This window comes from Rhinoderma darwinii, chromosome 6 (genome assembly GCF_050947455.1).
Source record: "Rhinoderma darwinii isolate aRhiDar2 chromosome 6, aRhiDar2.hap1, whole genome shotgun sequence".
Lineage (NCBI taxonomy): Eukaryota > Metazoa > Chordata > Amphibia > Anura > Rhinodermatidae > Rhinoderma > Rhinoderma darwinii.
In genome coordinates, this window is record NC_134692.1 from 69,135,277 (window position 1) to 69,162,987 (window position 27,711).

Sequence of the window (27,711 nt, forward strand, 5' to 3'; positions counted from 1 at the left end):
CCTGCACACCAGAGAATTTCCCTCGGATGGCGCCAGGATCGCCTTCATTGTTTCTCTGCTTGCCGGCAAAACCCTGGCGTGGGCAAACCCAATCTGGGATCGACAGAACCCGAGACCCGACACTTCAAGTAGTTCCTGCGGTTATTGCGCACTGTGCTCGAGGAGCCTGGACGAGTTTCGTCAGCAGCTACCACTCTACTGAACCTTCGCCAGGAGGACACCTCCGTGGGCGAGTACACCATCCAATTCCGGACCCTGACAGGAGAGCTGTCCTGGAACAATGAGGCGTTAGTAGCTTCCTTCTGGCATGGTCAGTCATCCGAGATCAAGGACGAACTGGCTGCTCGTGATCTACCACCTACCTTGGACGACCTAATTTTACTTGCCACTCGGGTTAACATGAGGCTCAGATAAAGATCCCAAGAGGTTCGTCGAGAGAGAAGGCTTCCTAGGTTGGCTCCCAACTTCCAGCAACCCCTGTTGTCCTTATTTGTTGCTCCACCCGAGGTCCTGATGCAAGTAGATCGGCTTAGCATACCTGTCCAGGAGAAACAGCGCAGGCGCACTTCTGGACTCTATCTATATTGCGGCCTCGCTGGCCATGTTATGCGTCTGTGTCCCCAGAAGCCAAAAAACTCCAACGCCTAGGATTGGTTGGAGAGACAACCCTGGGCGACACAGCATTTGACAGAGAACACTCTACCAAGCTGTCCATCCCTGTGACTATTGTCGCTGGTGAGAGGTCCCATCTGGCCTCTGCCTATCTGGACTCTGGCTCTGCAGCCAATTGTATACGCGGAGACCTTGTGGATCTTCTTCACTTGCCCACTACCCTTCTGGAGAAGCCATTGATTGTTGCTTCAGTAGATGGACTGCCGCTGCCCGACCCAATATTGTCTGTGACCAAACCGCTGAGGCTTCAAGTGGCAGCCCTTCATTCATCTCCCTTTTTGTCCTACCCAAGGCCGTCAACCCCATGCTGCTGGGTTTGCCTTGGCTCCGTCTACACGCCCCAGTCCTGGATTGGAACTCCGGAGAGGTTCTCCAGTGTGGCCCCAAGTTCCTCAACCGCTGTCTGGGGCATATCCATCCACTTCAGCCTCCTCCCCATCAGTCATTGGCAGGGTTGCCCTCTTGCTACTCTCAGTTCTCAGATGTCTTCGTCAAGAAGGAGGCAGAGACATTGCCGCCGCACCGAGCGTATGATTGTCCTATTGACTTGGTCCCTGACTCGTGTCCTCTTCGCGGCAGAGTATACCCTCTCTACTTACATGAAATCCAGTCGATGTCTGCCTATATGAAGGAAAATTTAGAGAGGGGCTTCATACGCAAATCCTCATCCCTGGCCGGGGCCGGGTTTTACTTTGTTAAAAAGAAAGACGGATCCCTCCGACCCTGCATTGACTACCGGGGTCTCAACCAGATCATGGTAAAGAACAGATACCAATTGCCTTTAATCTATAAACTGTTTGATCGCATACGGGGAGCAAAAATGTTTTCCAAATTTAGACCTGCGAGGGGCCTACAATGTAATCCGGATTCGTCAGGGTGACTAATGGAAGACGGCATTTAATACACGTGATGGGCACTATGAATACCTGGATATGCCCTTCAGCCTGTGTAATGCCCCCGCGGTCTTTCAAGAGTTTGTCAATGACATCTTCCGTGATCTCCTCTATGTCTGCGTTGTGGTGTATCTCGATGATATTTTGATTTTTTTCCCCCAGATCCAGGGACTCATCAGAGACATGTCCGCCAAGTTTTGCTTCGATTAAGGGAGAATCAGCTATATGCCAAGCTGGAGAAGTGCGTGTGCGAGAGAAAGTCTCTACCCTTGCTGGGCTACATCATCTCCGATCAGGGCCTCAAAATGGATCCTGAAAAGGTAAAGTCTATCTTGGAATGGCCACGCCCTAAAGGCTTGAGGGCCATACAGCGCTTCCTGGGATTCGCCAACTTCTACTGGCTATTCATCCCCAACTTCTCCTCACTGACAGCTCCCCATCTCTACCCTCACCAAAAAGGGCATGAATGCCAAGGTGTGGACTCCAGAAGCAGAGGCCACGTTCAAGAGCTTAAACAAGGCCTTCACGTCAGCCTCAATCCTTCATCAGCCTGATGTGTCCCTACAGTTTTCGTTGGAGGTGGACGCCTCCTCTGCTGGCGCACTTCTGTTCCAGAGAGGCTCCAAAGGCAAGACTGGGGTATGTGGCTACTACTCTAAGCTTTTTTCTCCCGCAGAGCACAACTACTCGATTGGGGATCGGGAGTTACTGGCCATCAAGCTGGATCTGCAGGAGTGGAGACAACTACTAGAGGGCGCAGCTCATCCAATCCTGGTCTTCATGGACCACAAGAACCTCACCTATCTCCAGACGGACCAACGGCTGAACCCTCGTCAGGCCAGGTGGTTGCTGTTCTTCGCTCTGTTCCATTTTGAGCTCCACTACCGCCCTGCCGACAAGGATGTGAGGGCCGATGCCTTGTCTAGGTCGTTCGAGATAGAAGACACTGTGGAGTCTCTACAGAATATCATTGACCCTTCCTGCATTATCTCTGTCAATCCTCTGCAAGTTAGAGACATTCCACCGGGGAGGACCTTTGTACGTCTGGCAGACAGAGGAAGAAACCTTTGCTGGGGACACAGTTCCAAGCTGGCAGGTCACGCGGGTGCCCGTAAGACCTGAGAACTGATTGCCCGTCAGTTCTGGTGGCCCACGCTGCCCAAAGACGTCACGGATTTTGTCTCCTTCTGCAGGGTGTGCGCAGCACATAAAGTTGCCCATTCCAGACCAGTTGATCTACTCCAGCCACAGCCTGTGCCCAATGCCCCCTGGCGACATATTGCTATGGACTTTGTCACAGACCTGCCTCTCTCTGCTGGATGCAGTACGGTCTGGGTGGTGGGGGATCGATTCTCCAAAATGGCTCATTTTGTTCTACTGACTGGTCTGCCTTCTGCATCCCGACTGGCCTGCCTCTTCATCCAACACATCTTCCATCAGCATATTGTCTCGGATCGAGGGGTTCAGTTCACCTCAAAGTTCTGGAGAGCACTCTGCGGTCTCCTCAGTGTGAAGTTGGACTTTTCCTCGGCCTACCATCCCCAGTACAATGGTCAAGTCGAGAGGGTTAATCAGATTATTTAGAACTATCTGCGCCACTTTATCTCCAGGCAGCATGTTGACTGGGTGCAGCTGCTTCCTTGGGCTGAGTTCTCTTACAACAACCATACTAGTGAGACCACCACCTCCAGCCCATTCTGCATTGTCTACAGCCAACATCCACGAATACCTCTTCCTGTTTCCACTATGTCCCAGGTGCCTGCAGCTGACTCTACTTTCAGGGACTTTCTGCAGATATGGCAGCAGACCCGATCTGCTATTCTGCTGGCGGTGGACCGCATAAAGAGAAAGGCAGACACTAGAAGACGAGAACCTCCCCAGTTTCTTTCAGGTGCTAAGGCCTGGCTGTCTTCCAAGAATATCCTGCTGAGGGTGCCATCTTGCAAGTTTGCTCCCAGGTTCCTCGGACCCTTCGAGATTCTGCTGCAGATAAATATTGTCTCTTACAAGCTTCGGCTTCCTCCCACCCTCAAGATCCCAAACTCCTTTCACGTCTTTCTGCTGAAGCCTGTGGTCCTGAACCGCTACTCCAAGACTCCTAGTTCCGCAGTGGCTCCTAGCGGCTCATCAGGGACATTCGAGGTGAGGAAGAACGATTTATTTGGTGGATTGGAGGGGATTTGGGCCAGAGGAGAGGTCTTGGGAGCCAGAGGAGAACATCAATGCTCCTGCCCTCGTGAAGAGGTTTCTCTCCCGCTCTGGCCCCAAGAAGAGGGGGCGTAAGAGGGGGGATACTGTAATGTCTATGGCCACGGACTGTCGTCCTGACTTACCCTCTGACGGCCGCGGCCATGGACGAGCGAGTTCCCGGCGGCATCTCCCGCTTGGGAGATGCTGGCACTCACTTCCTGGTATGGACACTGTCCCCGCAGTGTGCGCGAGCCCGCGCGTGCACAGCCTTAAAGGGCCAGTACGCATACATTTGCAGAATAGCTGTAATTAGCCCAGAATGCCTCTGGATTATAAAAGGGGCTCTGCCCTCTCGATCTTTGCCTGAGCATTGTTGTGTTACCTTAAGTTTGTCCTTGCAAATGGTATCCTAGTGTTTTCCAGTTCCCAGTGTTCCCGTTCCTGTTGCCTGTACCCTGTATCCTGTGCTACCATGCTTCTGTGCCTTCAAGAGTTGGAGTCGTGTTATGCCCTCTGCTGCATCTATTGTGTCACACCCCGCCGGGTGTCTGTCTACTGTCAGAGCCTCATCTTAGCCTGTAACCACCGCTACTGTCTACATTGCCTCAGGTACCCTTTCAGAACTATAGACATTGCATTATACCTGTTTGGTCAGCTGCTATCCTGCTATGGGGTACGGGCCAGTGGGTCCACACCACGCGCTGTGACAATAAGTATGTGTGGTCAATACAGAGAACTAGCACATGATCTGTTCTTTCCAAGGACTCTACAAAGGATCAGGGGACATTCATTGCGTGCGGATGAAAGACGTTTCAGATATCAATATAGGAAAGGGTGCTTTACAGTTAGAGTTGACAAACTATGGAATCCCCTACCCCTAGAGTTAGAAATGGCAGATACTATGTCAACATTTAAAAAAGGCTAGATAGTTATCTACTGACGAATGACATTGAGGGTTGTAATTAATAAAGCAATGAATGATGTATATTATTGAGAAAGGTTGAACTTGATGGACCTGGGTCTTTTTTCAACCTATGTTTTTTTTATTACAGTCTCCCTTTCCTTATGTTTTTACTATAGTATGTCTTTATTGAATAAGCCTATTAAAAAGATTTCCTCATGTTCCCAACTATTGCTTGTGAGGCAGCGCCTGTGTCTCTCTCATGCGATCTTACTACTTGCAGTAAAAATGAGTTACGTTTCCAGACCCTAGTTGCCCTACTATCTTTAATCTCCACCTCCATACACAGATAACAGTAGTTATACAATCCCCTTCTCTTATAATACATTTCTTTAACTTGATAGTCTTAAATTATTCGCAATCACTACATTTCACCTAAAAATAAATAAAAAATGTGTTTTGGCACTTACTAGAAAATTCCCTCATGTAACCCTTATACATTTCAATTCAGATATTATTTTACCAAAAACAGACAAACCACCCCTTGTGTCTCTTTCTTAATGACATTATTTTAAACCCTATTTATGATCATATTAAAATATTTTCTTTACCTTCTATAATATTCTTGAACTGCTTTATAGTATTCAATTTAGCGGTGGTGGTAAATATACTGAGTCGATATACCTAACACATTATGTTTCTATCACACAAAATGGAGACTGTCAGGATTAGGCAGATATAACCCAATAGTAGCGGTCCCTCAGCCAGTTTGCTTATATCCTATCCACTGTTTCCCCGGTGAGGTGGGTTATCACATCCATATTGGCAAATCTTTTCATCCTATTACCAAACCCCCTCCCATTCTAAGAAAATATTTAATATTTCTATAGATATCTAGAAATAAACAAACAAAAAAACACAAAACACCACTTCCACAATTCTTGTTCTGATTTTCTTTTGAGAACTCCAAATATATAAATATCTTATATATAAATATCTTATAGTGATTATATTCTTGTATCTTGCCATCTTGAGTATAGTTCTCTTGTCATTAAATACCAGTAGTTTTTATTATAACTGGCCCTGGTGGGTGGGGGGCATTTGTCCCTTTCACCCTGACTGGGACCCAGTTTCCTCTCTTAATCATGAAAAATGCAGTGAAGGACTTTCTCCCAAACTTTTCATGGGATCGGTTAGTGAAAAATTCCACTATATATGAGAACCTTCCATGTTTTCATGAAAGCCCAGGAACCTGAGATTATTCCTTTTATCCCAGTCCTTCATAGATTCTAAGCGAGAGTACAAGATCTTGTCTTCCTGGACCAGGGACTTTTCTTGCATTGCAGTGTCCATTTCTATCATGGTGATTCTAAGTTTATTCTCAGAAATGCGTTCTCATGCTTTCCCCATATCTGCACTCATTATCGCCAACTCTTTCCTAGTTAGGGCTCAAACAGACGAGTGTATATGTAGTCCGTGTGACAGACATTAAAATAACGTCTTTCACACGGACTCATGTACTTCAATGGGGCTGTTCACATTGTTTCAACACAGCATGTGAAGGGTCCGTGAAAAAATAGGCATGTCCCATTTTACTGTGTGTCACGCATCCCTCCATATACTCTAGTCTATGGGGGATCCGTGACAACGTGCCCTGCATGGGTGCACTTTGGACGTGAAAAAATGAAAAACAACTCTAGTTCTACTGCAAGTGTCTCCTCCTCCCACTCCTAGTTGTGAGGGTCAGCTCCAAAGGGCTCCTGCATTGCCACCCGAGGCTTACAGGTTCCTTTTCAACTTGCACCAATAATTGCAGGGAACTAGCTGCACACCAGAACATAGTACAGCAGGGCCAGCTCAGGTTGGAAGCGGCACCCCCTTAGGAAGTATGCCAAAAAGAACCAGGGCAGGAGTGGCCTGTAAGACTATGGGGCCGGAAGTGAAATGGGGAGTTAAAAGTATTGCCTGAAAGGGCAAGACGGGTTGACAGCACCCAAGTCTCAGGAAACAACAACATCCCTCACTAAGGAACATTACTGCCTATTTTAGAGGAAGGTGCACGTGGCGGGGTGGTGGAAGCGTAAAAAAAATGCCTCGTCGGAACGAAACGCCATTTGTCTCATTGAAATCAATGGGCAGATGTTTGGAGGCGTTCAGCTTCCGTATTTTCAGCCATTTTTCGGGGCGTTTCCGGCCCGAAAAACGGCTGAAAATAAGCCGTGTGAACATACCCATAAGAGTTCAACCTGAGGTAAATCTCTGCAAGAAGTTTTAATAGAATAACTGAAATGATGCTGTAATTGCGTAATGGGATAGCGGTGATTGTTTTATTGAATTGATGCTTCTTATATATCCTCGCCCAGCAAAGCATCATTTATTGGTTAGATACTGCGCCCTGTGAGTTACATTCATCTGCCGCTCCGGTTAAAGCGATCTTCCTACTAAATGAGTAATTTTGGTGCTTAATGTGTGGTATTAGATGTGAATACATCTGCTCTCACTATATTTAGAAGGTCGTGAAGACTTGTAGCTATACTCATTTGCACAAAGTACATTTCTCCAGATGTGTTCTTTAACTTGTCTTCCTGTTCTGCAAGGTCAATCCCAGGTCCTTCCATGTTAGCTCTGCATATTCACTTGGCATTACATTGCAATGCAAGCCCTATATGGGATCCTTCAGCACTGAAGGGGTTTGGTGATGGCAACACCTCTCAAGTTTCAGAAAGGGGCTGGAATTTAATGCAAGCCAAAGATTTCAGTATTTAAGAACAGTGCGAGGGAATCTCTGTGGCTAAGTTCTGTATAAGGGCCCATTGCTGAAGGGGTAGGGAAACAATTGATGGTGCTAATTTGAGAAGATTTTTTTTTCCCCTAGTCTGCACTCAGAGTCTCATGTCTAAAAGTTAGACATGATGAGCTTTGTGCAAATGTTGTCCCTTTTCTGCATCATTGCAGTGACTTATCCTTCCCTTATTCTGGCACAGCAGCAGCAGGAAGGTGAGTAATCGTCATGACTTTACATTCTTCCCTCTCCTTAACTGGTTAATAATACTCCGAAACAAAATACAACATGACAAAGAGAAGAAAGAAAAACTTATTTCACAGCTTGAAATGTCATGAATGCATCAGGAGGCTTACACTGCCCCATATCATGAGAATTAGAATCCAACACATAAAGCTTAGGACAGTAACAGGTTGCAGAAGTAGCCCTGCAGATGTAAGTCTTCTAATGCGGCTTATATGTTCCGAGCTGCAATGCTTTTCCTATGCTGGTAAGACAGCTGTGTTAACACTGTACTGAATCAGACCTTTTAATAAGCCGGACCAACGTTTAACACTCTACAGATGTGCATTTGAACATCTATATGTCCATGTGGACCTGTAAATCTTCTATTCAGCGTTGCTGTTCTGTATATTTTGGAAGATGTTCCAAATTATTTTAAAATAGTTTCCAGACCAAGAGGAAATCGATCCTATTATATGTCATTGTTTGAGTGTTATTAGCAAATTGACTTTATTAATATTTCCTGTATGGTCTGGACGCTGTTTTAATATACAAGTTGTATCACTGTAAATATGTGCAGAATTACAATATTACTTGTATACCGTTTATTTTGCTATAAATCATCAGGTTTATTCCTTTGTATGAAGTTTTGCTAAATATGAATTGTTAGTTATAATATATTTAAATATTTCAAGGTGAAGTATTGTTCCTTGCAATGTGTTTTATCACAGTTATTTCTAGTGTCTATATGATATATAGTAGTAAGAATACAATTCTATGTTGTACCGCACATGATCACACTGCTGTGTTTGTTATACGGTATATGAAATGCATTGTGTGTGGAATGAATTGACTAAACTCTGCAAAACGAATATCAAACTTATCTAATAGCCTAAGTATGAAATATGTGCTGTATTAATGCGGCCATGAGGATATGCATAGGAATGAATCATTCTTGTTCTTTCAGCTTGTTCAGTATAAGTTGAAGTTATACTAACAATTAAATTTAGGAAGTTTAACATTTCAGGGAAGGGACATAGTGAATTAGTAAAGGATCTGTAAAATAACGGAACTTAGCTAGTCTCAAAACTATAGTACCCACTGCAGAAAACAGGATACATTGCAGCTGCTATTACAGTGGTTGTTGTAATACCCAACCCATTTTCAAGTGATCTACTGTATGTTGTGCTCATAGACCGGAGTCTCCCTGTAGGACATCCCCTTTAAAAGGATACATCAGAAAATATGATAGAGATAGATAGATGGATGGATGGATGGATGGATGGATGGATGGATGGATGGATGGATGGATGGATGGATAGATGGATGGTTGGATGGATGGATAGAGAGAGAGAGAGAGAGAGAATCCCTACACTTGCTTTGTATACAGTAACCTAACCCCTTACACTATAAATCCTCCTGTTACCATACTTGGTTTACTGTGTTACCATTCCTGCAAGGTTAATGTGTCATGCCTAAGTGGAACAGTTTTCATGCAGTCATATGTAGCTGAAGGCTATGACTATTCATCCCATGTTGTAACAGCTGGAACAGACTGAGTAAAAACATTCTGCCTGTCTGTAGTCTGCTGGAACTGGCAATGTACAGTGTGATGATCTCATCAGTATTAATATATGACATGTTACTATAGAAAACAACTGGGCAATGACATTACTTTTTTTCCTCTGGGCTTGGCAATATGGATCTCTGACCGCAAAAAAAGGTGATGTAAAACATATGTTCTGTAGAAGTCATTTTATTACCCCATGTGTTACAAGACAAATCACGGACATGGACAAAGCCTGTTTGATAATTTATATTCCAGTTTAGATGGATCAGAATCTGCTGACATTTTTGGAAAGAACATGAATTGCTCTTTACGTGCGAAGCAAAGCAGCTGTTCCAGATGTAGTGTTGCTGCCATCTAGTGGCGGTCTAGTATTACAGCAACCAGCCACACCTAGTGGGCTCCTTTTAGGGTTTTCTTTTATTCAAAGCCTGTGTGCTTGCATCTTTCTGAAGTGATATTCTAAAAACTACAATGTAATGTATATATTATTCAATTTGCATATATTTTAACAAACACACTATAGGGCTTTAAAAAAGAATAGACTTACTATATGCTGAGCTTATGTGAGTTTAGACATTTCAATTATCTTTTAACTTAAGAGAATTTATTTAAAATAGTGCGTCAAGCCACTTCAGTCAATATCATTGTTAGCAGTGATCCAAAATTAGCAAGTCATTGTAAAAACATATTGGGGGGGATATACTAGAACTAGCGTATGCAAGTCATAACCAGAAGCTGATGGGAGTATAGCTGCCCATACACATTACATGTATGTTGGCCAAACCCACAAATTTCATCAGGACTGGTTGACAATCTAATGTGTATGGCGGGGGCAGACTCTCCCTCACTGCAAATGTCAGGGAAGAGGAGGGTCGGGCACGTAGAATTTCAACATGACAGATGCTTTTGTTTGCTAGTAGACAAGTTACTGCCAGAGGAGTCTGACATCAGCTTTCTCCCTTCTCCATATTGTAAAACATGAGCGCTCGGCCGCGCCAAGCCAAATGTGCATGTGTATGTGGGAGTCGGGAAGAATAGCTATTTGCCAAACGGTTGTTCAGCTGACAGCTATGTAAAGTGTATGGCCAGCTTAAGATGAGCTAAATCTATTAAAAGGCGCATGCCTCTTAATAAATTTGGTGCATCTTGATCTGTCCGTAAGCCACAAACCGCTATGTTTGCCAATTTCTGGCGTTAATTATAGTAAATCTATAAGGTCGTGGGGAGCTCCACCCACTAAACCCCGCCCGCTTTTTAAAAAAGGGGCGATAGTGGTGTAAATTCATAAAAAGTTGCACATTTTTGTGCAAAACAGGCGTGTCAACACTTTTAGCTTTTTTCTGCCAGAAAACTGTTGCAAATCGCTTACTAAATCTCCCCCATTGCCTAGTATTTTCCTATAAATAAGAATAAAGCGCTACTTATATAACATTTCTAAAAAAAACAATTGTGGATATTGGTTGAATATTAGTGATATGAACAAAGAAATCTTATAAAGAAAAAAAAGGTTTGAGTATATAACTCCCTCCTGGGCAGACAATGAAGGAAGCAGCTGCCTGGTATGGAGGAAAACTGTAAGAGGTGCTTGTCTTATAGTCAACCACTTAATAGCCATATGTGTCCATTTCATATAGTGCATAATTCTCCGTATAAAAAAAAAGTAGGGAACTTGTTTATAGGTCGTCTTTTAATCAAATTTGTCATTATTACTTACAATGATCTGTAGCAAAACGCAGCACAATTATGGTACAGCCAAAAACAACAAATTCACACATTAATCATAGTGGAAATGGAATGATAACGGAAGGGGCTTTACTGGTAAGAAATTCCCCTTCATATATTTAATGTGCATTGTAATGTAAGAACATTCTAATCATGATCCTTAGACGGGTTTTCTAATCACAGAAAACAATGGGAATCACAGATCCTAAAAATGAAGGGGCTGCAGCACTGGTTAAGGACTGTAGCCCCATTACAGTTTTATTGTGAATAGCAGCACTCCTGGTCACCCGCTGTACAGTTTGTAGGGCAGCTCTATGAACCAGCGCTGCAGCCCTTACGTAACTCCCATAGGAATGAATAAGGAGAGTCGCACATATCGTGCGATGCGATGGGGTCGGGTGACCCCCATTTTACAGATAGACTGGGACCCAAATTTATCAGACACTTATGGCATATACCGTGGATATGCTGTAAGTGTTTCAGTTGGGAATACTCCTTTAACTGCTGCAAGTTATGAAACATGAAACAGCTGTCAGACATATTAAGGCTTTCATTTACTAGTTTTACTAGTCCTCTAAAGGGTGACAGCATTAGTTAGAGCATCTCCCAGATATTCTGTAAATCGTGAACCCCCTAACGCTTAACTTTCTTTATTCAGACTACATCAGGATTGGACTCACTCTCCTGGCACTGTCTGAAGCTCGGTCTGTTTCATGTCAGCCTGACAATGGAAAACATGAGATAAGTCTGCCAGTAGACATGTGTTAGCTGTAAAATTGGTGCGTTGACTTTGGACTTAAAAATTTGGCATTGTTTACTGAAAAGGAATGCCTTACAGATTAGCTAAGAAACCACTTCCATTTTCCATAATTTATGCCCTTGAACAATGTTTGTGATCCAAAAAGCTGTCTCTCCCTTCCATAAATCTGTTTAGGTCCAGCACACAATAGGATTGAAGTGATCTAACACACCCAAGGTCTATGTTTCACTAAGTGGAAGCGTTATAAAATGCAGAAACCAGCTACTAAAGGCGATCGTGTATTAGAATTGGAAAATACAGGGGTTTATTCCATTGGTTTTGCAGATTTAATCATCATGTTTTACAGTAAAGAAAACACCGGGACACAGTGTCTATTTTATTACTTTTTTTTATTTCCAGTTTCTTATATAGTGCCAACATATTCCACAGAGCTGAACAAAGATTGCCATCATCCACATCTGTCCCCAATGGGGTTCACTGTCTAATTTCTATATCTGTCACGCACATACACACTAAAGCCAATTTCATAGGAAGCCAATTAACCTACCAATTTTCAAGAGTGGATGGAAATCAGAGTACCCAGAGAAAACCTATGCAAATTTGGCATCGAACTCAGATACAGGAACCACGTAACTGTATTGGATCTTGTTCACATTTCATACATTTATGTCAAACTTTCAGGTGTTTACTGTATAAACACCAAAGTTTACAGACCTGGAGCAAGGAAATGGTTTTGAAACACATAAGACTCGCCTTAGTTCTTTTCCATCGGGTTTCCATTGCTCTTTGATGGCAAGAATAGTGTAGCATTTTGAGCTATTCTACAGATCTATCTGTTAGACCCATTATAAGTCAATATTTTCCATTAGGAACATTAGAAAAAGGATAGTCAACAATCCGTCATATCTATCATAGCTCCTGGAATCCATGATGAACTGAGCCTCATGCTTCACTTTCCGTATGAACCTAGGGTGCTGTAAGTTTGGTTCATTAGAATCACAGGGGGGGGGGGATTTGAGAGGGTGTTATATATGAAAAATGAGGCGTAAGGCTTTCTTAAACACGTGTACAATATACTGAGGCGTAAGGTTTTGTTATGCCACAGTTCTCTATCTGGCCCCAGTTTGACATCCACATAGATATCACTTGATATTGGGTGAATATCCTTATATTCATTTTATATTTTGGTCACAGTTCAGACCATACATCCAGAGAAACACTTTATGAATCCTCTGCCCCAGATGTCTCAGTGGCTGAGATTCATCAAGAAGCTGTAGTCATGAATTTCCTGTATTAAAAACATACTGTACCTTATCTGTATTTAGGTGTAATCTGAGTAAAACACTCACAAAATGTGCATGTTTTCAAGCCAGCAACTGTCTGTGTGAAAAAAAACATTGATTGCATGTTTTAGCTCATTGGCCTTATGCATTTAAAAAGCATGTCCACAAGAAAATGAATTATACGTGGCTTATGATCACGCTTGAAAGGGTTGTCCTATCAGGAAAACAACTGTCTATATGTCCTAATAGACTCGGGTCATCCATGTTTTTCATGGATGGCCAATCATCTGAATGGCCCCCATGGAATACTACATTTTTGTTGTAGCAGCCGCTACTGAAAAAAATATCACGGGATAGAAACTTTACCCATTAAAGTATGCTGTTTTTTTTCTCAAATTAGAGAGGCTATCAGTGATAAGAAAATCTTGTAAAAAAAAAAATGCTGTATGTCCTGAATAGGACCATAAGCATTAAGTGGCTACCACTTTTATTCTCTTAAATTGTTACTCAGGGTAATCCTGAGTTACAGTTAAAGTGTAACCGCCGTTTCAAATTTTTTCCCATAAATGAAAAGTACAAGCAAATATAAGAAACATTGTGATATATCTTATAAAAAATTATGCCTTTTTCCCTGCATTCAGTGAGGCTAGTGATGAAGACAGTTCACTGAGCGATCAGGTTACAGCTGCCCATAGAAGTATATTGCTAGGGGAGGTGAGGAGGGAGAAGCTGCAGAGAGACACAGACACAGTGGCTGATGCTTCTGCTTCTGGTACGTGTTTAACTAGAATCCAGCACTTAGGTGAGACAGTAAAACACTTACTAAAAGCATGAAGGAGATTATACAGCAACAGAGGCATAGCTAGCAGAGGGGGATGACGGCCCTGGGCCCACTTAGATGCTTGGACCCATCCACCAGGGCTCCAGAAGATGGCGACCAACAGAGGTCCCACTAATGTCTCTACAGGTGTCATTGACACCTGTAAAGGCATTTTCACGCTTCAAAATTTGCCAAAGCACCCCTTTCTAACTGTTACAACTATGCCTAGAGCTCCACCTCTTCACGTCACCACGCTTCTCCACAAATAGCTTCTTCCCCCTGATGTCGGGAGGAGGGCTCTCTTCACCATACACTGTAGAGCATCGGCTCCATCACATACAGCTTGCAATGTGTTGCCATGAAAACAAGTAAGCTTCTGTGGTCAGGAGCCTCCGGCTCCTTTGCCAGTCCCAGCGCTGTGACTTGCCCACTACTGGGCACTAAACGTGGTGCTCAGGCTGTTGCTATATCTCAGTGCACAATCGCAAACCCAAGGTCTTAGCACCCAGGACGCTGTCAGGATAGAAAATCAAGTGCCCAACATGTGTAGATTTGCACTCCCACCCCCCCCCCCCATGTCATCATCTGTTTTGTCTGTATGACATGTCATACAGACAAAATATAAAATGACATGTGGGGGTTGTAAATGAGCAGAGTCCTCCACTAACAGTCACAGGTTTTTGACAGGACTTCCTCTTTAAAATGATATGTCATCAGGCTCATTCATCAGAGAGGGAGGGAGGGGGCCAGGATGGCCCACTTAGACTTCAGATGCGTCTTGCTACCCCTGTGCTGCACCCCTAGCTACTCCTCTGTACAGCGGTTTGGAGCAGTGTAGCTGTTAATCCAGGACTGAGGTGAGATAAAACAGAAGAAGCTGCTGCAGCGTGTGTGTGTGTGTGTGTGTGTGTCTCTCTCTCCTCTTTCTCCCTCCAGCAGCTACCTCCTGCTCCCCCTCCCCTCTTCATAGACTTTTTGGGCAGCAGCTGCAAACTGATCCCTCAGTGAGCTGATAATCCGTCTTCAGCTCTGCTAGACTGAATATTAATTTTACCAGTGAATAGGGAGTTAATGATCAGTGCATGAGGCAGGTGGGTGGCTGGGGGGGTTTGATAAGTGGAGAAAGAGGCATTTTTCTTTAATAAGATATATTACAAAATGTATTATATTAGCTTGTACTATTGATTTATGGGAAAAATTAAAAGGACGGTTACACTTTAAAGATTCTCCAATGAAAATGATGTATCATTACAGACTTAACTAGTAACATTATTATTTATGTAATATATAGCCTGCTCTTGTTGGTGGCAGCCTAAGTGCTGGTTCACACCTGCGTTGGTCTTTCCATCTTTCTGCTCCATCAGAGGAGCAGAACAATTAAAATACCGGAAGCTGTGTTTCCGTTGTACGACGAACACCATCTCTGGCTGACAGAACCCATTGACTTTAATGGGTTCCGTCTGGTTTTCGCCAGGATGTCCGTGGTTTTACTGGAAACAATAGTGCAGCATGCTGCGATATTGTTTCCGGTATTTTTGACTGGATCTGCAATGGAGGTCCATTACGGAGCCTCCAACACTGATGTGAACATGGCCTTACATATGCAGTACACGGCTCTGTAAACAGGAATGCTTCACCATGCTGACATCACTTATTCCATCTTAAGATGTTTAATGCGATTAAGATTTGGGGACTATGCATGCCGCTGAAGCATAAGAAACATACAGTTTTGCTCCTACAAGCATTCCAAAACAGTGTCCTTTTGACCTTCGTCGGACTGATATACAGCAAAGGCCCTTTTACACCGGCCGTCACACGGAGCTATGGATGGGGACGAGCAGTCGTTACTCCGATCGCTCGTCCCCATACATTATTATCATGTCGGCAGCGCGTCTCCCTGTTTACACAGATTTGCTGCCGACAACGATAATATTTAACTTTTTGAAAATGATACGACCAGCAGATGATCGAGCGTTTGCTCGTTCATCTGCTGATCGCTGCCCTTTTTACACAGGGTAATTATCGGCAACGAGTGTTATATTAACGCTAGTCTGCCCGATAATCGTCCTGTGTAAAATCCCCTTTAGGTCCAGAATTATTTGGACAGTGACACAATCCTCATGATTTGGGCTCTGCATGCCACCACATTGGATTTGAAATGAAACAACTGAGATGCAATTGAAGTGTAGACTTTCAGGTTTAATTCAAGGGGTTGAACAAAAATATCCTGTGAAACGTTTAGGAATTGCAACCATTTTCTACACAGCCTCCTCATTTCAGTTGCTCAAAAGTAATTAGACAAATTAACATTACCTTAAATCAAATATTTTTTTTAATACTTTGTAGAGAATCCTTTGCAGGCAATGACTGCCTGAAGTCTGGAACCCATGGACATCACCAAACGCTGGGTTTCCTCCTTTGTGATGCTTTGCCAGGCCTTTACTGCACTGGTCTTCAGTTGTTGCTTGTTTGTGGGTCTTTCTGCCTTATGTTTTGTCTTAAAGAGACTCTGTCACCACATTATAAGTGCCCTATGTCCTACATAAGGAGATCGGCGCTATAATGTAAGTTATGCTTTTTATTTAAAAAAACAATCTATTTTTACCACTTCATTAGCGTTTTTAGATTAATGCTAATGAGTTGCTTAATGTCCAAGTGGGCGTATTTTCACTTTAGACCAAGGGGGCATTGTACAGGGGAGTGTATGACGCTGGCCAATCAGCATAATGCACTCCTCTCCATTCATTTACACAGCACATAGGGATCCTGTTAGATCCTTATGTGCTGTCTTATACTTACATATTAACAATACTGAAGTGTTTAGACAGTGAATAGACATTCCACGGAATGTCTATTCACAATCTCTGCACTTGTCCTGACGAAGGGTGCGAAACGCGCGTCGAGGTGTTTATCCTGAGACCATCATTAGCCATCATGTCAGCCACATGTATCCATGCAACTATGTGTAGTACTTATGTATGGCAGTTAGTATTACCACTGTGTTAGACTTGCACTTAGATAGTGGGGAGATTGATCCTATATGACTCTGACTAATTTGGAGACTCTATATTTCTCCCTGGTATTCACATATGCCTGCTGTATACTACGCATCAATATAACAGATAGACTATGGTGGTGAATTGATCATCTCGGATTGTGTTTGATATTAAGTATGTTTTAATTTTGTATGTTTTTTGTATGGACATCTTTGGGAGGGTATTCCATCTGTGGAACAATAAAGTTTATATTTTTGGACTAACATATCTCTGAAGGATGTTATTTCATTTATATACATTTATATAAGGCGTATATAGGTTTTCTAAATTGTAGACTATGTATTATGGTTAAAGTGCTGCCCAAGGAGTATTATAGGTGCTAATTGTCGTACTATGTAACCTGTACAATAAGGGCACATTCACACGAGCGTATCAGATTCACACGCGTAATAAACGTTTGTGAATCTGGTCCATGTGTGTTGCGTTATGCATCAGTGTGCTTTGCTAGTGGCATGCGTTATTCACGCACTCTCGAAGCACATTTTTTTTTTTAATTATTATTTTCAATTGAATTGATGCGCAAATCACGCAACACACACGGATGTGCATCCGTTTGTGATGTATGATTTTCACGCACCCATTGGGCGGGTAGGTACGTGAAAACGCACAAATATATAAACGCACAAATATAAACGCACAAATAACTGACTCTCGCTGCGTGAAAACCCCTTCATGTGTGAACGGCCCCATTGAAATCAATGGGTCCATGTGCTGGGCGCGATTTCCATGTGCAGCACACGAATGTTATTCATGTTCGTCTGAATGAGCCCTAAATGTATGATATAAATTATGATGATTGGTTTATGGCATAAAAAAATAAAACCTTCAGCAGAATTTTTTTTTTTTTTGCATTTTTGCCAAAATAAAAATTTATATAGATAAAACGTTAATGCACATGTACTAACATATAAATAAAGTCGGAATTCAAAGAGGCAAATCTAAAAAAATGTTGTCCTTCACGACAAAATTGACCGGGTCCTCAAAGAATTAGGCCTCATGCACACGGTCGTAGCGGTGTGCACAGCCCATGATTAGGGCACGGACGGCCGCGGATTGTCATCCGCGGGCCGTCCACAATTCACGGACCATGCACACATTGATTTAAATGAGCCCGGACCGCAAATGAGGCCCGTATAATGACTAGTCCTATCTGTTTGTGGTCCGGGCACCCGGCCAATGCACGGACTCTGTAGTGTGCATGGGCCCATAGAAATTAATCGTCCGCAATCCAACCGCATTTTTGCATGTGTTTACCAATTGAAAACAATAGCAATCACTATAATACAGACACGAGTAGCAGTTCATACTCTAATTTGTTCACAGTGCACATTCCTGTAGGTTAAGTCGCACTGGCTACAATATTGGTTACCTAAGGGAATGTATAATCAGAAAAAAATATTATGTCAATCAGTTTTTATTATAAGCATGTTTTTTTTACACTTTGGGTTGTGTTTCTTTTATGCGACTAGAGCATATACAACAAGCTGACATTTTCTGTAGCTAATTTAATAGCTTTGCTGTGCAGAATCTGGATAAAGAAAAAAGAGGAGAGGAGGACACAGCACTCCTCTAAGGTAATATTGTAAGGAACGGGGGACAAATGAGAGCAAAAGGCGAGCTGGGAAGCTCACCTGGCAGTGCTGTGCTAGGATAGGCACAACACTATTGCTGAGCATAGAAAGGAGAATATCATGAAGAACATTGTGGAAGTCGGCTGCCACCCGCTTCTATCCCACGAGAAAAAGTTATGTTCCCGGGAAAAACGAACACAGGATGTGAAGGGGAAAAAAATGCAGTATTCGGGGCACGGCGCCTGACAGGTAAATATTCAAAACAGAGTATGTTATAGTAGGCTTTATTTGTAATTGATACTACTACTGTATGTACCTGAGGAAGGGACCTGTCCGGTCCTGAAATGCGTAGTATCAATTTACAAATAAAGCCTACTGTAACATGCTCCGTTTTGAATATCTACCTGTCAGGCACCGTGCCCCGAATACTGCATTTTTTCCCCCTTCACATCCTATGTTGCTGTGTAGAATGGCACAGTGTCACGAAGGGCTGGGGTGTAATGACAGCTTTCGTGTACTGCTCCAGATCTAGATAAGACAGAATAGCAACAATATACTCTATACACACATATAAGACTCTATATGCTGCCTGTCACTCTGTCAGTCCCTGATCTCCGAGGAAGTGGCAGTACACAGGGCCGGCCTTAGGATAGAAGGTGCCCCGTGTAAAATTATCCCCATAAAAAGTATAATGCCCCTCCACAGTATAATGACCTATATAGTGTCTCCACACAGTATAATGCTCCTTTAGTGCCCCCATACAGTATAATAATAATATTTAATAATATAATATATTATAACCCCTTCAAGGACATAGTATTTTGTCCTCGAATTGTGCCCATACAGTATTATGCCCCCTAAGTACCACACAGTATATTGCCCCCTGTAGTGCCCCTACACAGTATAATGTCTGCTTAGTGGCCTCCACACAGTATAATGGCCCCCTCCCCTGGCTGCCATACACAGTCCCCCTTGTAGATAGTGCCCCCCTGTAGATTGTGCCATACAGCCTCCCTGTAGATAGTGTCATAATCGCCCCACCTCCTCCTTGTAGATAGTGCCATACAGCCCCCCCCCATTATCCCCCTTGTAGACAGTGCAATAATCCCTCACCTCTTCCTTGTAGACAGTGCCATAATTTCCACCTCCTCCTTGTAGACATTGCCATACATCCCCCTACCTCCCCCTTGTAGATCGTGCCGTACAGCCCCCACCTCCCCCATGGAGATAGTGCCATACAGCCTCCCACCTCCCCCTTGTAGACAGAGGAAAGTGAGACAGCACTACCAAATGGGTGAAAAAAGTGACCCTGTTTAATTCCACATGCAACGTTTAATCTCAGTATGAGCCTTTTCTCTTTGAGAAACGGTGAGCCCACCACTCACAGTAAAATGACAATCGGCCCGCCATTCACAGTAAAATGACCATCAGCCCACCACTCACAGTAAAATTACCATCAGCCCCCCACTCACAGTAAAATTACTATCAGCCGCCCACCGACAGTAAAATGATCATCAGCCCCCCACTCTCACTAAAATGACCATCGGGCTGCCCCTCACAGATGCCCCCTGTAGATAGTGCCACACAGCCCCCTGTAGGTAGTACCACACAGCCCCCTTGTAGGTACTGCCACACAGCCCCCTTGTAGTTAGTGCCACACAGCCCCCCTGTGGGTAGTGCCACACAGCCCCCTGTAGGTAGTGCCCCACAGCCCAATTGTAGGTAGTGCCACACAGCCCAATTGTAGGTAGTGCCACAAAGCCCCCTTGTAGGTAGTGCCACAAAGCCCCCTTGTAGGTAGTGCCACACAACCCCCTTGTATGTAGTGCTACACAGCTCCCTTGGATGGAGCGCTTGATGTCTCTGTCCATATATGGACACTGTGACATCAAGGGACACTCCTAAAGCAGAATCCCCGTCCACAGCGTTGCCGACGCTTTGACCAGGGATTCCACCCCAGGAAAAGCCCCTGACGTCTCTGTCCATTTATGGACAAAAATGGACAGAGACTTTAGGGGCTTCTCCTGGAGTGGAATCCTGGGTCACAACATCGGGGATTCCACTCCAGGAGAATCCCCTGATGTCTTTGTCCATTTATGGACAGTGACGTCAAGGGATTCTCCTGGAGTAGAATCCCCGATCACAGCGTCAGCAACAATGTGGACGGGGATTCTGCTTCAGGAGTTGCCCCTGATGTCACTGTCCATATATGGACAGAGACATCAAGCGGTTCGTCCAGGAGCGGAATCCCTAGCCACACAGTGATTTCGCTCCTTCAGGGATCTACAGTGGTGCTAGTAGATAGCAGAGCAGGGAGATACCTCCCTACTCTGCTATACTGTTCAATAGTATTTGCGTTCTAAGGACCAGATACTATTGAATGTGGTGTCCTGACGGGCGGCACGGACGCCCTCATGCCCGGTGTCGCCACTAGAAGCTGCTATGGCTGCTACAGCGGTAGCGACGCCACTGAGAGAAGAAGCGCCCGGGCGGAAAGGCAGCTGCTGAGTTGCCGGACCAGGGCGATTCTGAAATAAGCAGGGGAAGGTTGCCAGCGCAGCGCCCGCTTCCACCTGCTGGAGTGATGCACCCTGTGCAATGGCACAGGTCGCACACCCCCAAGGCTGGCCCTGGCAGTACATCACTTCCCAGAAGCTGTAATAATCTATGACATTTCTCTGTCAATTGACAACCATTCATTGCAGCTGCCATAAAGCACACACACCCTGCTGTACTGTTTATACAGACAGTGTGTATCTACAATATGGTCGCTCCAAGGAAGTTTTAAAAATAAATAACAAATAACTACATCATTTAAAAAAAGAACATACACATTTTATCTATTCTACAGACTTACATTAAATTAATGAAACTATAAGACGCAGTTTTTAGCAAGAATAAATGTCAGATAGATGCAGGTCCCACCTCTGGGACCTGCACCTATCTCTAGAACGGGGCACCCTAAACCCTGTTCTAGCTTTCTGTGCTCTCCCGGCCACTTGATTACATGTGGAGTTACTGAAACAGCATAGCTCGCTGAGCTACACTGTTTCCGTAACTCCCATAGAACTGAACAGTAGTTACGGAAACAGCGTAGCTCGCATGCTACGTTGCTTCCGTAACTACAATTTACTACTATCGGAGTTAGAGAAACAGCGTAGTTACGCTGTTTCAGTAACTCCACATGCAACCAAGTGGCCGCTGGTTCAAGTTCCCTAGGGGAACTAATAAAATGTGTAAGAAAAGAAATGTTAGATACATTTTCAGGAGTGTAAAAAAAAAAAATATTAAAAGTAAAAAAAAAAAAGCCTTTTCCCATTTTTCCCCAAGCACAATGTAAAAAATAAAATAATTTGGTATTGCTGTGTCCGTAAAAGTCCGATCTATTACAATATACCATTATTTAACTCGCATGGTGAGTTTAGAAATTTAAAACATCAAAATAGTTTTTTGGTCACCTTAGCGCTTAAAATATGAAATAAGAAAAAAAGTGATAAAAAAAATCGTATGTACCAAAAAGTGGAGGCAATAAAACTACAGCTCGTCCCGCAAAAAATAAGCCCTCAATCGATGAAAAAAAATATTAAAAAAATTTGGCTCTCAGAATGTGGTGAAACAGAATCAATTATTTTTTAACAAATAATTTTTTTTCCTATTTTGTGTTGTCTAAAACCTGGGTGCGTCTTATGGTCAGGTGCGTCTTATAGTCCGAAAAATACGGTACATTGCAGGTCTGGAACTAAAGGCCAATTCTTAGGTTAACTCTTTCTTCACCTCTACGAATGTCATGATAATATTACAAATAAATGATCATGCTCTGAAGGACTTCCTGCTCCTCAGAATTAGTTTTCCAAATGTTAAAGTGTAGGTCCACCCATAGAGTTCCCTAATATGCTAATCAGATATCCAACATAGCATTATTCTTCAAAGTGTACCTACACCTGTGATCTCACACCCGACTTGACATCGAACATGGATTGATGATTCCGGATTGATGGGCGATGCAGCTGCCATGGCAACCATATGACGCCAGGAGAGTATCGTACACAGGTGCCATTAGTAAGATTTGGACCCGTGCACAATCCGTCCGTCATACAGTCGCGTTGGTAACTGTTCCACTTAGACTGCAGGAGAGTTTCTCTACACTCGATGTTAGGTTGGGCAGAAGATCAAAATTGGAGGTACACGTTAAAACAAAGTCATGCCCCCAGAGTCTTGAAATGATAATGTTATTTGTACTTTATCCATTTAACTCATACGGCCTGCTATGTACTATTACATAACTGCAATCTCTTTGTCCACATCTTGACTCTTACTGGTTATATGTATGGAAAAACAAATGGCAGAATGAAAAGCTTGTAAATGCTTTTAAATCAATTCATAGGGTTAAGGTAACTTTTTTTTTTCTGTAGCAGAGCCAACCAAATAGAACATTAATTACGTGGTAGAGACTTAGCCATAAATTAAAGAGCTTTTATGCAAGTCTCATAGGTCTGCATTGGCAGCACCACATCATTTTATATCAATTTGGAAAATAACACTCCATTCCATTAACTTTCTCCAAGTTGTTAAAAAGCTGGGATTCATGTTATATATAGTCTTATATAGTCTTATAAAATACAAACAGGTCACTCGTATGTGAATAGGTTCCCGCAGATTGTATTAGGATTAGGGCTTGATTTCCCATTGGGCACGGTCTTCTTTACCATCGTCATTGCTCTACCAAGTGTCCGTCTGCTCTTGACAGTTAGATTATTTGATATCTACCATGTCTATGTCTTCACCATCACAAGACAAACGAATGCACCTAAACTGTAAGCTGTAAAACCGATTACACAGCCAGAATAAAACATAGCTCCGTACTTCAGGAAGAATGTATAGTCATTTACTAAAGAAGTACAAACTGGAACAAGGGTTGAAAGCTACTACAGTAAATATCATATACAATTGTACTGGGTGCCATTATAACACTTTCCAACATCTATTATTAATCCAACTGAAAAGAAGAGACTGTAAATATTTGCTCCTCACAAGTTTTGTTTTATTTAGGCCTCGATTACCTCTGAATTGGAGGGAGCCGCCAACGCAGGTCCGGCTGACAATACTGGAAACATAGCGCCGCGTGCTACGTTATTGTTTCCAGTGAAACCACGGGCACCCTGACGGAAACCCAACAGAACACATTAAAGTCAATGGGTTTCATCAGCCGCCGCTCGTGTCCGTTTTACAATGGGACTGGTGCTTCCAGTATTTCCGTTGTTCGGCTCCTCTGACGGAGGATAATAGAAACATTTGCTTACATGTAATTTTTATTAAGAATGGCTCCCCTCAAAACCGAGTATAAATACAAAGTCTAATCGGGGTTATGTTTTAACCAGGTTATTTTCTGAACACCATTTAAAATTATTTTAGTTGGTCATCACTTGCTCCTTAGCAACACACTGCAACTTGGCGACTGTAATTTAAAGGGGTTTTCCAGGTTTATGTGATTACGTATTATTCATTGTGTTATAAAAAAAATATGTAACTTTCTATTATACTTTGCTATTTCAATTCCTCACCATTTTAAAGATCGTGGCTTGCTGTCAGTGAATGGAATCATTTTCCCTTTACATTCAGACGCTGTTCTAATTGTATCCAACTAATACAGGTGGGCAGCTGATCCACATTCTATGTACCTGGGTCAGTTAGATATGATCATGACAAGTTTTCAGCTTCTATAATGTTCCAAATAAAAGGAATCACACTTTTGATCCTTCAAAACTGCTGACGCTGCTATATAGAAGACAGGGAGAGGAACGTAATCATACCTGTGGTGCAGGTTGCACGGGAAATCTACTCTTCTCAGTGGTCTCCTGATTGGACGCTATAGCTGTCACTCAAAGTAAAGATTGCCCGGAGCACTACTCATGAAGGGGTCACCTCCGTGATATTTCACGGCGTCAGGGTAATTACAATTTAGATATCTCGGTCATCACAGGTATGGCTACGATACTCTTCTCGTCCTCTGTATAGCGCTGTTAGCAGTTTTGCAGGGTCAAACCTGATGACAGATTTTCTTTAACCATGTTACCATTCACTGGCAGCAAGCAGAGATCTTGGGATTGATGATGAATTAAATGTAAAATAGAAAGTTGAATAGCTTCATTATACTGTCATTAACTTTTAAACAGGTAATAATTTAAAAACTAGGTAATACATGAAAATGTAATACTCCATCCAATCTGCATAAACATTGGTTTCTAGTAACACATGAATCTTTCCAATTACACTTTATACATTACATACAATACCGCCAATGTTTTCCCATGAATATATTTTCTAGAGCTCTCTTTTCAGTATATCCGTGCAAAGTATGTTTTACTATTATATCATACTATTCTGGGAAATAATCCCCATCTGTGCACAATAGGGATACATTAAATAAACTAAATCAGTGCAGATGATAAAATCCCGTATAAAATTATTCTGCTCGGCACAATCTGCCAAAAACAGCAAAAACTTCTCATATCAAGTTTCACTAAAGTTCAAATCAGGTATTCAATTCATTATATCCAGATGTGTGAGGAAATTGGAATATGCTGTCAGACATTGCCATCTGCTGGTCAGCACTGTAACATGCAAGACTAATAGATTTCAAGTAAGCAGTATGTCAGTTGTATCCTTCTGAAATATTAGCTATAGCAAGAGGAGCATTTCACATGAAGTTAAATAGTTATATAGGCTTAAAAAAGACACAGGTCTATCAAGTTGAACCTTTCGCGATCAATTATACGTCATTCATTGCTAGATTAAATATAACCCTCAATGCCATTTGGTATTAGATAAGCATCTTTCCCTTTGTTGAATGGTGACATTACCATCTCTTGGGGTAGGACATTCCATAGTTTGACTACTCTGGTTGTAAAGAACCCTTTCCTAGGTTGATGCCTAAAAGGCCTTTCCCCCACACACAATAAATATCCCCTGGTCCCTTGTAAAGTCCTTGGAATGGATAAATCACGTGTTGGCCACATATATAAAGTATTTATACATGTAAATTAGATCAACTGTAAGGGTATGTGCACACGATGAGAGGCTTTTACGTCTGAAAAGACAGACTGTTTTCAGGAGAAAACAGCTGCGTAGTTTCAGACGTAAATGCTGCTCCTCGTATTATGCGAGGCGTCTTTGACGCCTGTAATCTTGAGCTGCTCTTCATTGACTTCAATGAAGAACGGCTCAAATTACGTTGCAAAGAAGTGTCCTGCACTTCTTTGCCGAGGCAGTCAATTTACGCGTCGTCGTTTGACAGCTGTCAAACGACGACGCGTAAATTACAGGTCGTCTGCACAGTACGTCGGCAAACCCATTCAAATGAATGGGCAAATCTTTGCCGACGTATTGTAGCCTTATTTTCAGACGTAAAACGAGGCATAATACGCCTCGTTTACGTCTGAAAATAGGTCGTGTGAACCCAGCCTAATGTGTCTTTTTCTAAGCTGAACAATTATTTATTTTTCTAGAGTCTTATTAGAAGCAACACCTCCTGTCCTATTAAATAATCTAGTCGCTCACCTTTGAACCCTCTCCAGCTCTGCTTTATCGTTTTTAAAAAATGTGTGCCCAAAACCGAATCCCATATTGAAATGTGGTCTTACAAAGGATTTATAGAGTGGCAATATTACACTGGGATCACAGGTTTCTATCGCTATTTTTATAAGATAAGATAACTTTATTGATCCCTGAAGGGAAATTCCAGTATCACACCTTCCCGACCGCCCACTGTCTTTTGACGTCAGGCGGTGCGGGTGCTTAATCTACAGAGACGTCTTTTGGCGTCGCTGCAGGTCAGGCTGATGAGCGCTCGTGTGAGCGCTCATCCTCTAAGCAGGAGCTGTAACGTACAGCTCCTGATCTTAGAGCAGCCTCCTGAACACAGCTGGGTTCGGCAAACATTCGGACCCCAGCTGTTTAACCCTTTGATTACCGCAGTTCGTGACCGCGGCATGATCAAAGGGAATTCCCCTCTTTGATCGCATCACCGGGATTCCAGTGATGCGATCAAACAATGGGGAATCCCTCTGCAGTCAGCCCTGGGGACCTACAAAGGACCCCAGGGCTGTCTGTTCCGTTTGCCTGCTGTTCGGGCACACTATGTGCTGCCCGATCAGCAGCCTGTTTCATAGTGACACAGTGTAATGTATTAGCGTACAGAAGTATGCTAATACATTACAAGTAAAAAATAAAGTTACAAATAAAGTTATCCCTTGATGGGATTAAAAAAAAAAAAAAAGTAACAAAACAAATAAAGAAATAAAAAAAGTCCCAAAAAGAGTCTTTATTTTGCATGAAATACATTTTATTGCCCCTACACTAAATAAAAACAAAAAACCTACACATATTAGGTATCTACACAACCGTAATAACGTGAAGAATTAATCTAATGGGTTATTTAATGTGAAACGTGAACGGGATAAAAAATAAACAAAAAAAACTATTCCGAGAATCGCTTTTTCCTATATTCACGCCGTAAAAAAAAAAAAATTCTACTCCCAAACTGGGGGAAAAAAAAAATACTATTTTTCTTGCATTAAACAAGGCCTCATACAGCTACGTCAATGAAAAAATAAAAAAGTTATGGCTGCTGAAACGCAGAGAGGCAAAAACAGAAAAATTTAGCTGGTCATTAAGGTCTTTTCAGGCCCGGTCATTAAGGGGTTAAACATCTATACACATACAAACATAACCACAATCATAAATAAACACAACAATAACACCACACATACACAGAATACATATTAATTACAAATTATCCACTTAAATAAATAATACTAACAATAAGAAGTTAAGAACTTCTAACACAATCCCCACTAAAAACGTATATTGCCATAAAAATTCAATGATTTTTTTAACCCATCGCTGTAGGCACAAACTACTTCATAAATCCATCTTTTTTGCACCAGTTGAATTAATCGATTACTAAAAATACTCCTCGGTTTTATAAAGAGTTCATGCAGTGGGCGTGATGTGTTCCATAAAATCCCCATACACTTTTCAAGAGCTATTTTATCCCATAACATCTCAAAACTATCTAACGGACATCCCACCACAGAGCTTGCGTTCCTATCAGCTTGTTGAGATTAGTGACTTCTGCACTCCTAGCGCTACTTCCCCAATATATTACAGCAAAAAAAGTGCACTTGCTACTACAGATTGGTAAAACATTGTTAACATTTTACTGCATACGTGAAACGACCACTGTTTTCTCAAAATCTACTCATCACCTT

At 42.6% G+C, this 27,711-nt stretch overlaps 1 protein-coding gene across 1 annotated transcript in view; it reads left to right on the top strand.

The window, feature by feature from the left end:
* The first annotated feature begins 7,440 nt into the window (after positions 1-7,440).
* Positions 7,441-27,711, top strand: part of COL3A1 (collagen type III alpha 1 chain) — an 80,785-nt gene continuing 60,514 nt past the window's right edge. Inside the window, exon 1 of the mRNA XM_075829917.1 lies at positions 7,441-7,653. Coding sequence (XP_075686032.1) covers positions 7,566-7,653 — 88 coding nt within the window. The 5' untranslated portion in view covers positions 7,441-7,565. The remainder of the gene's footprint in view (positions 7,654-27,711) is intronic.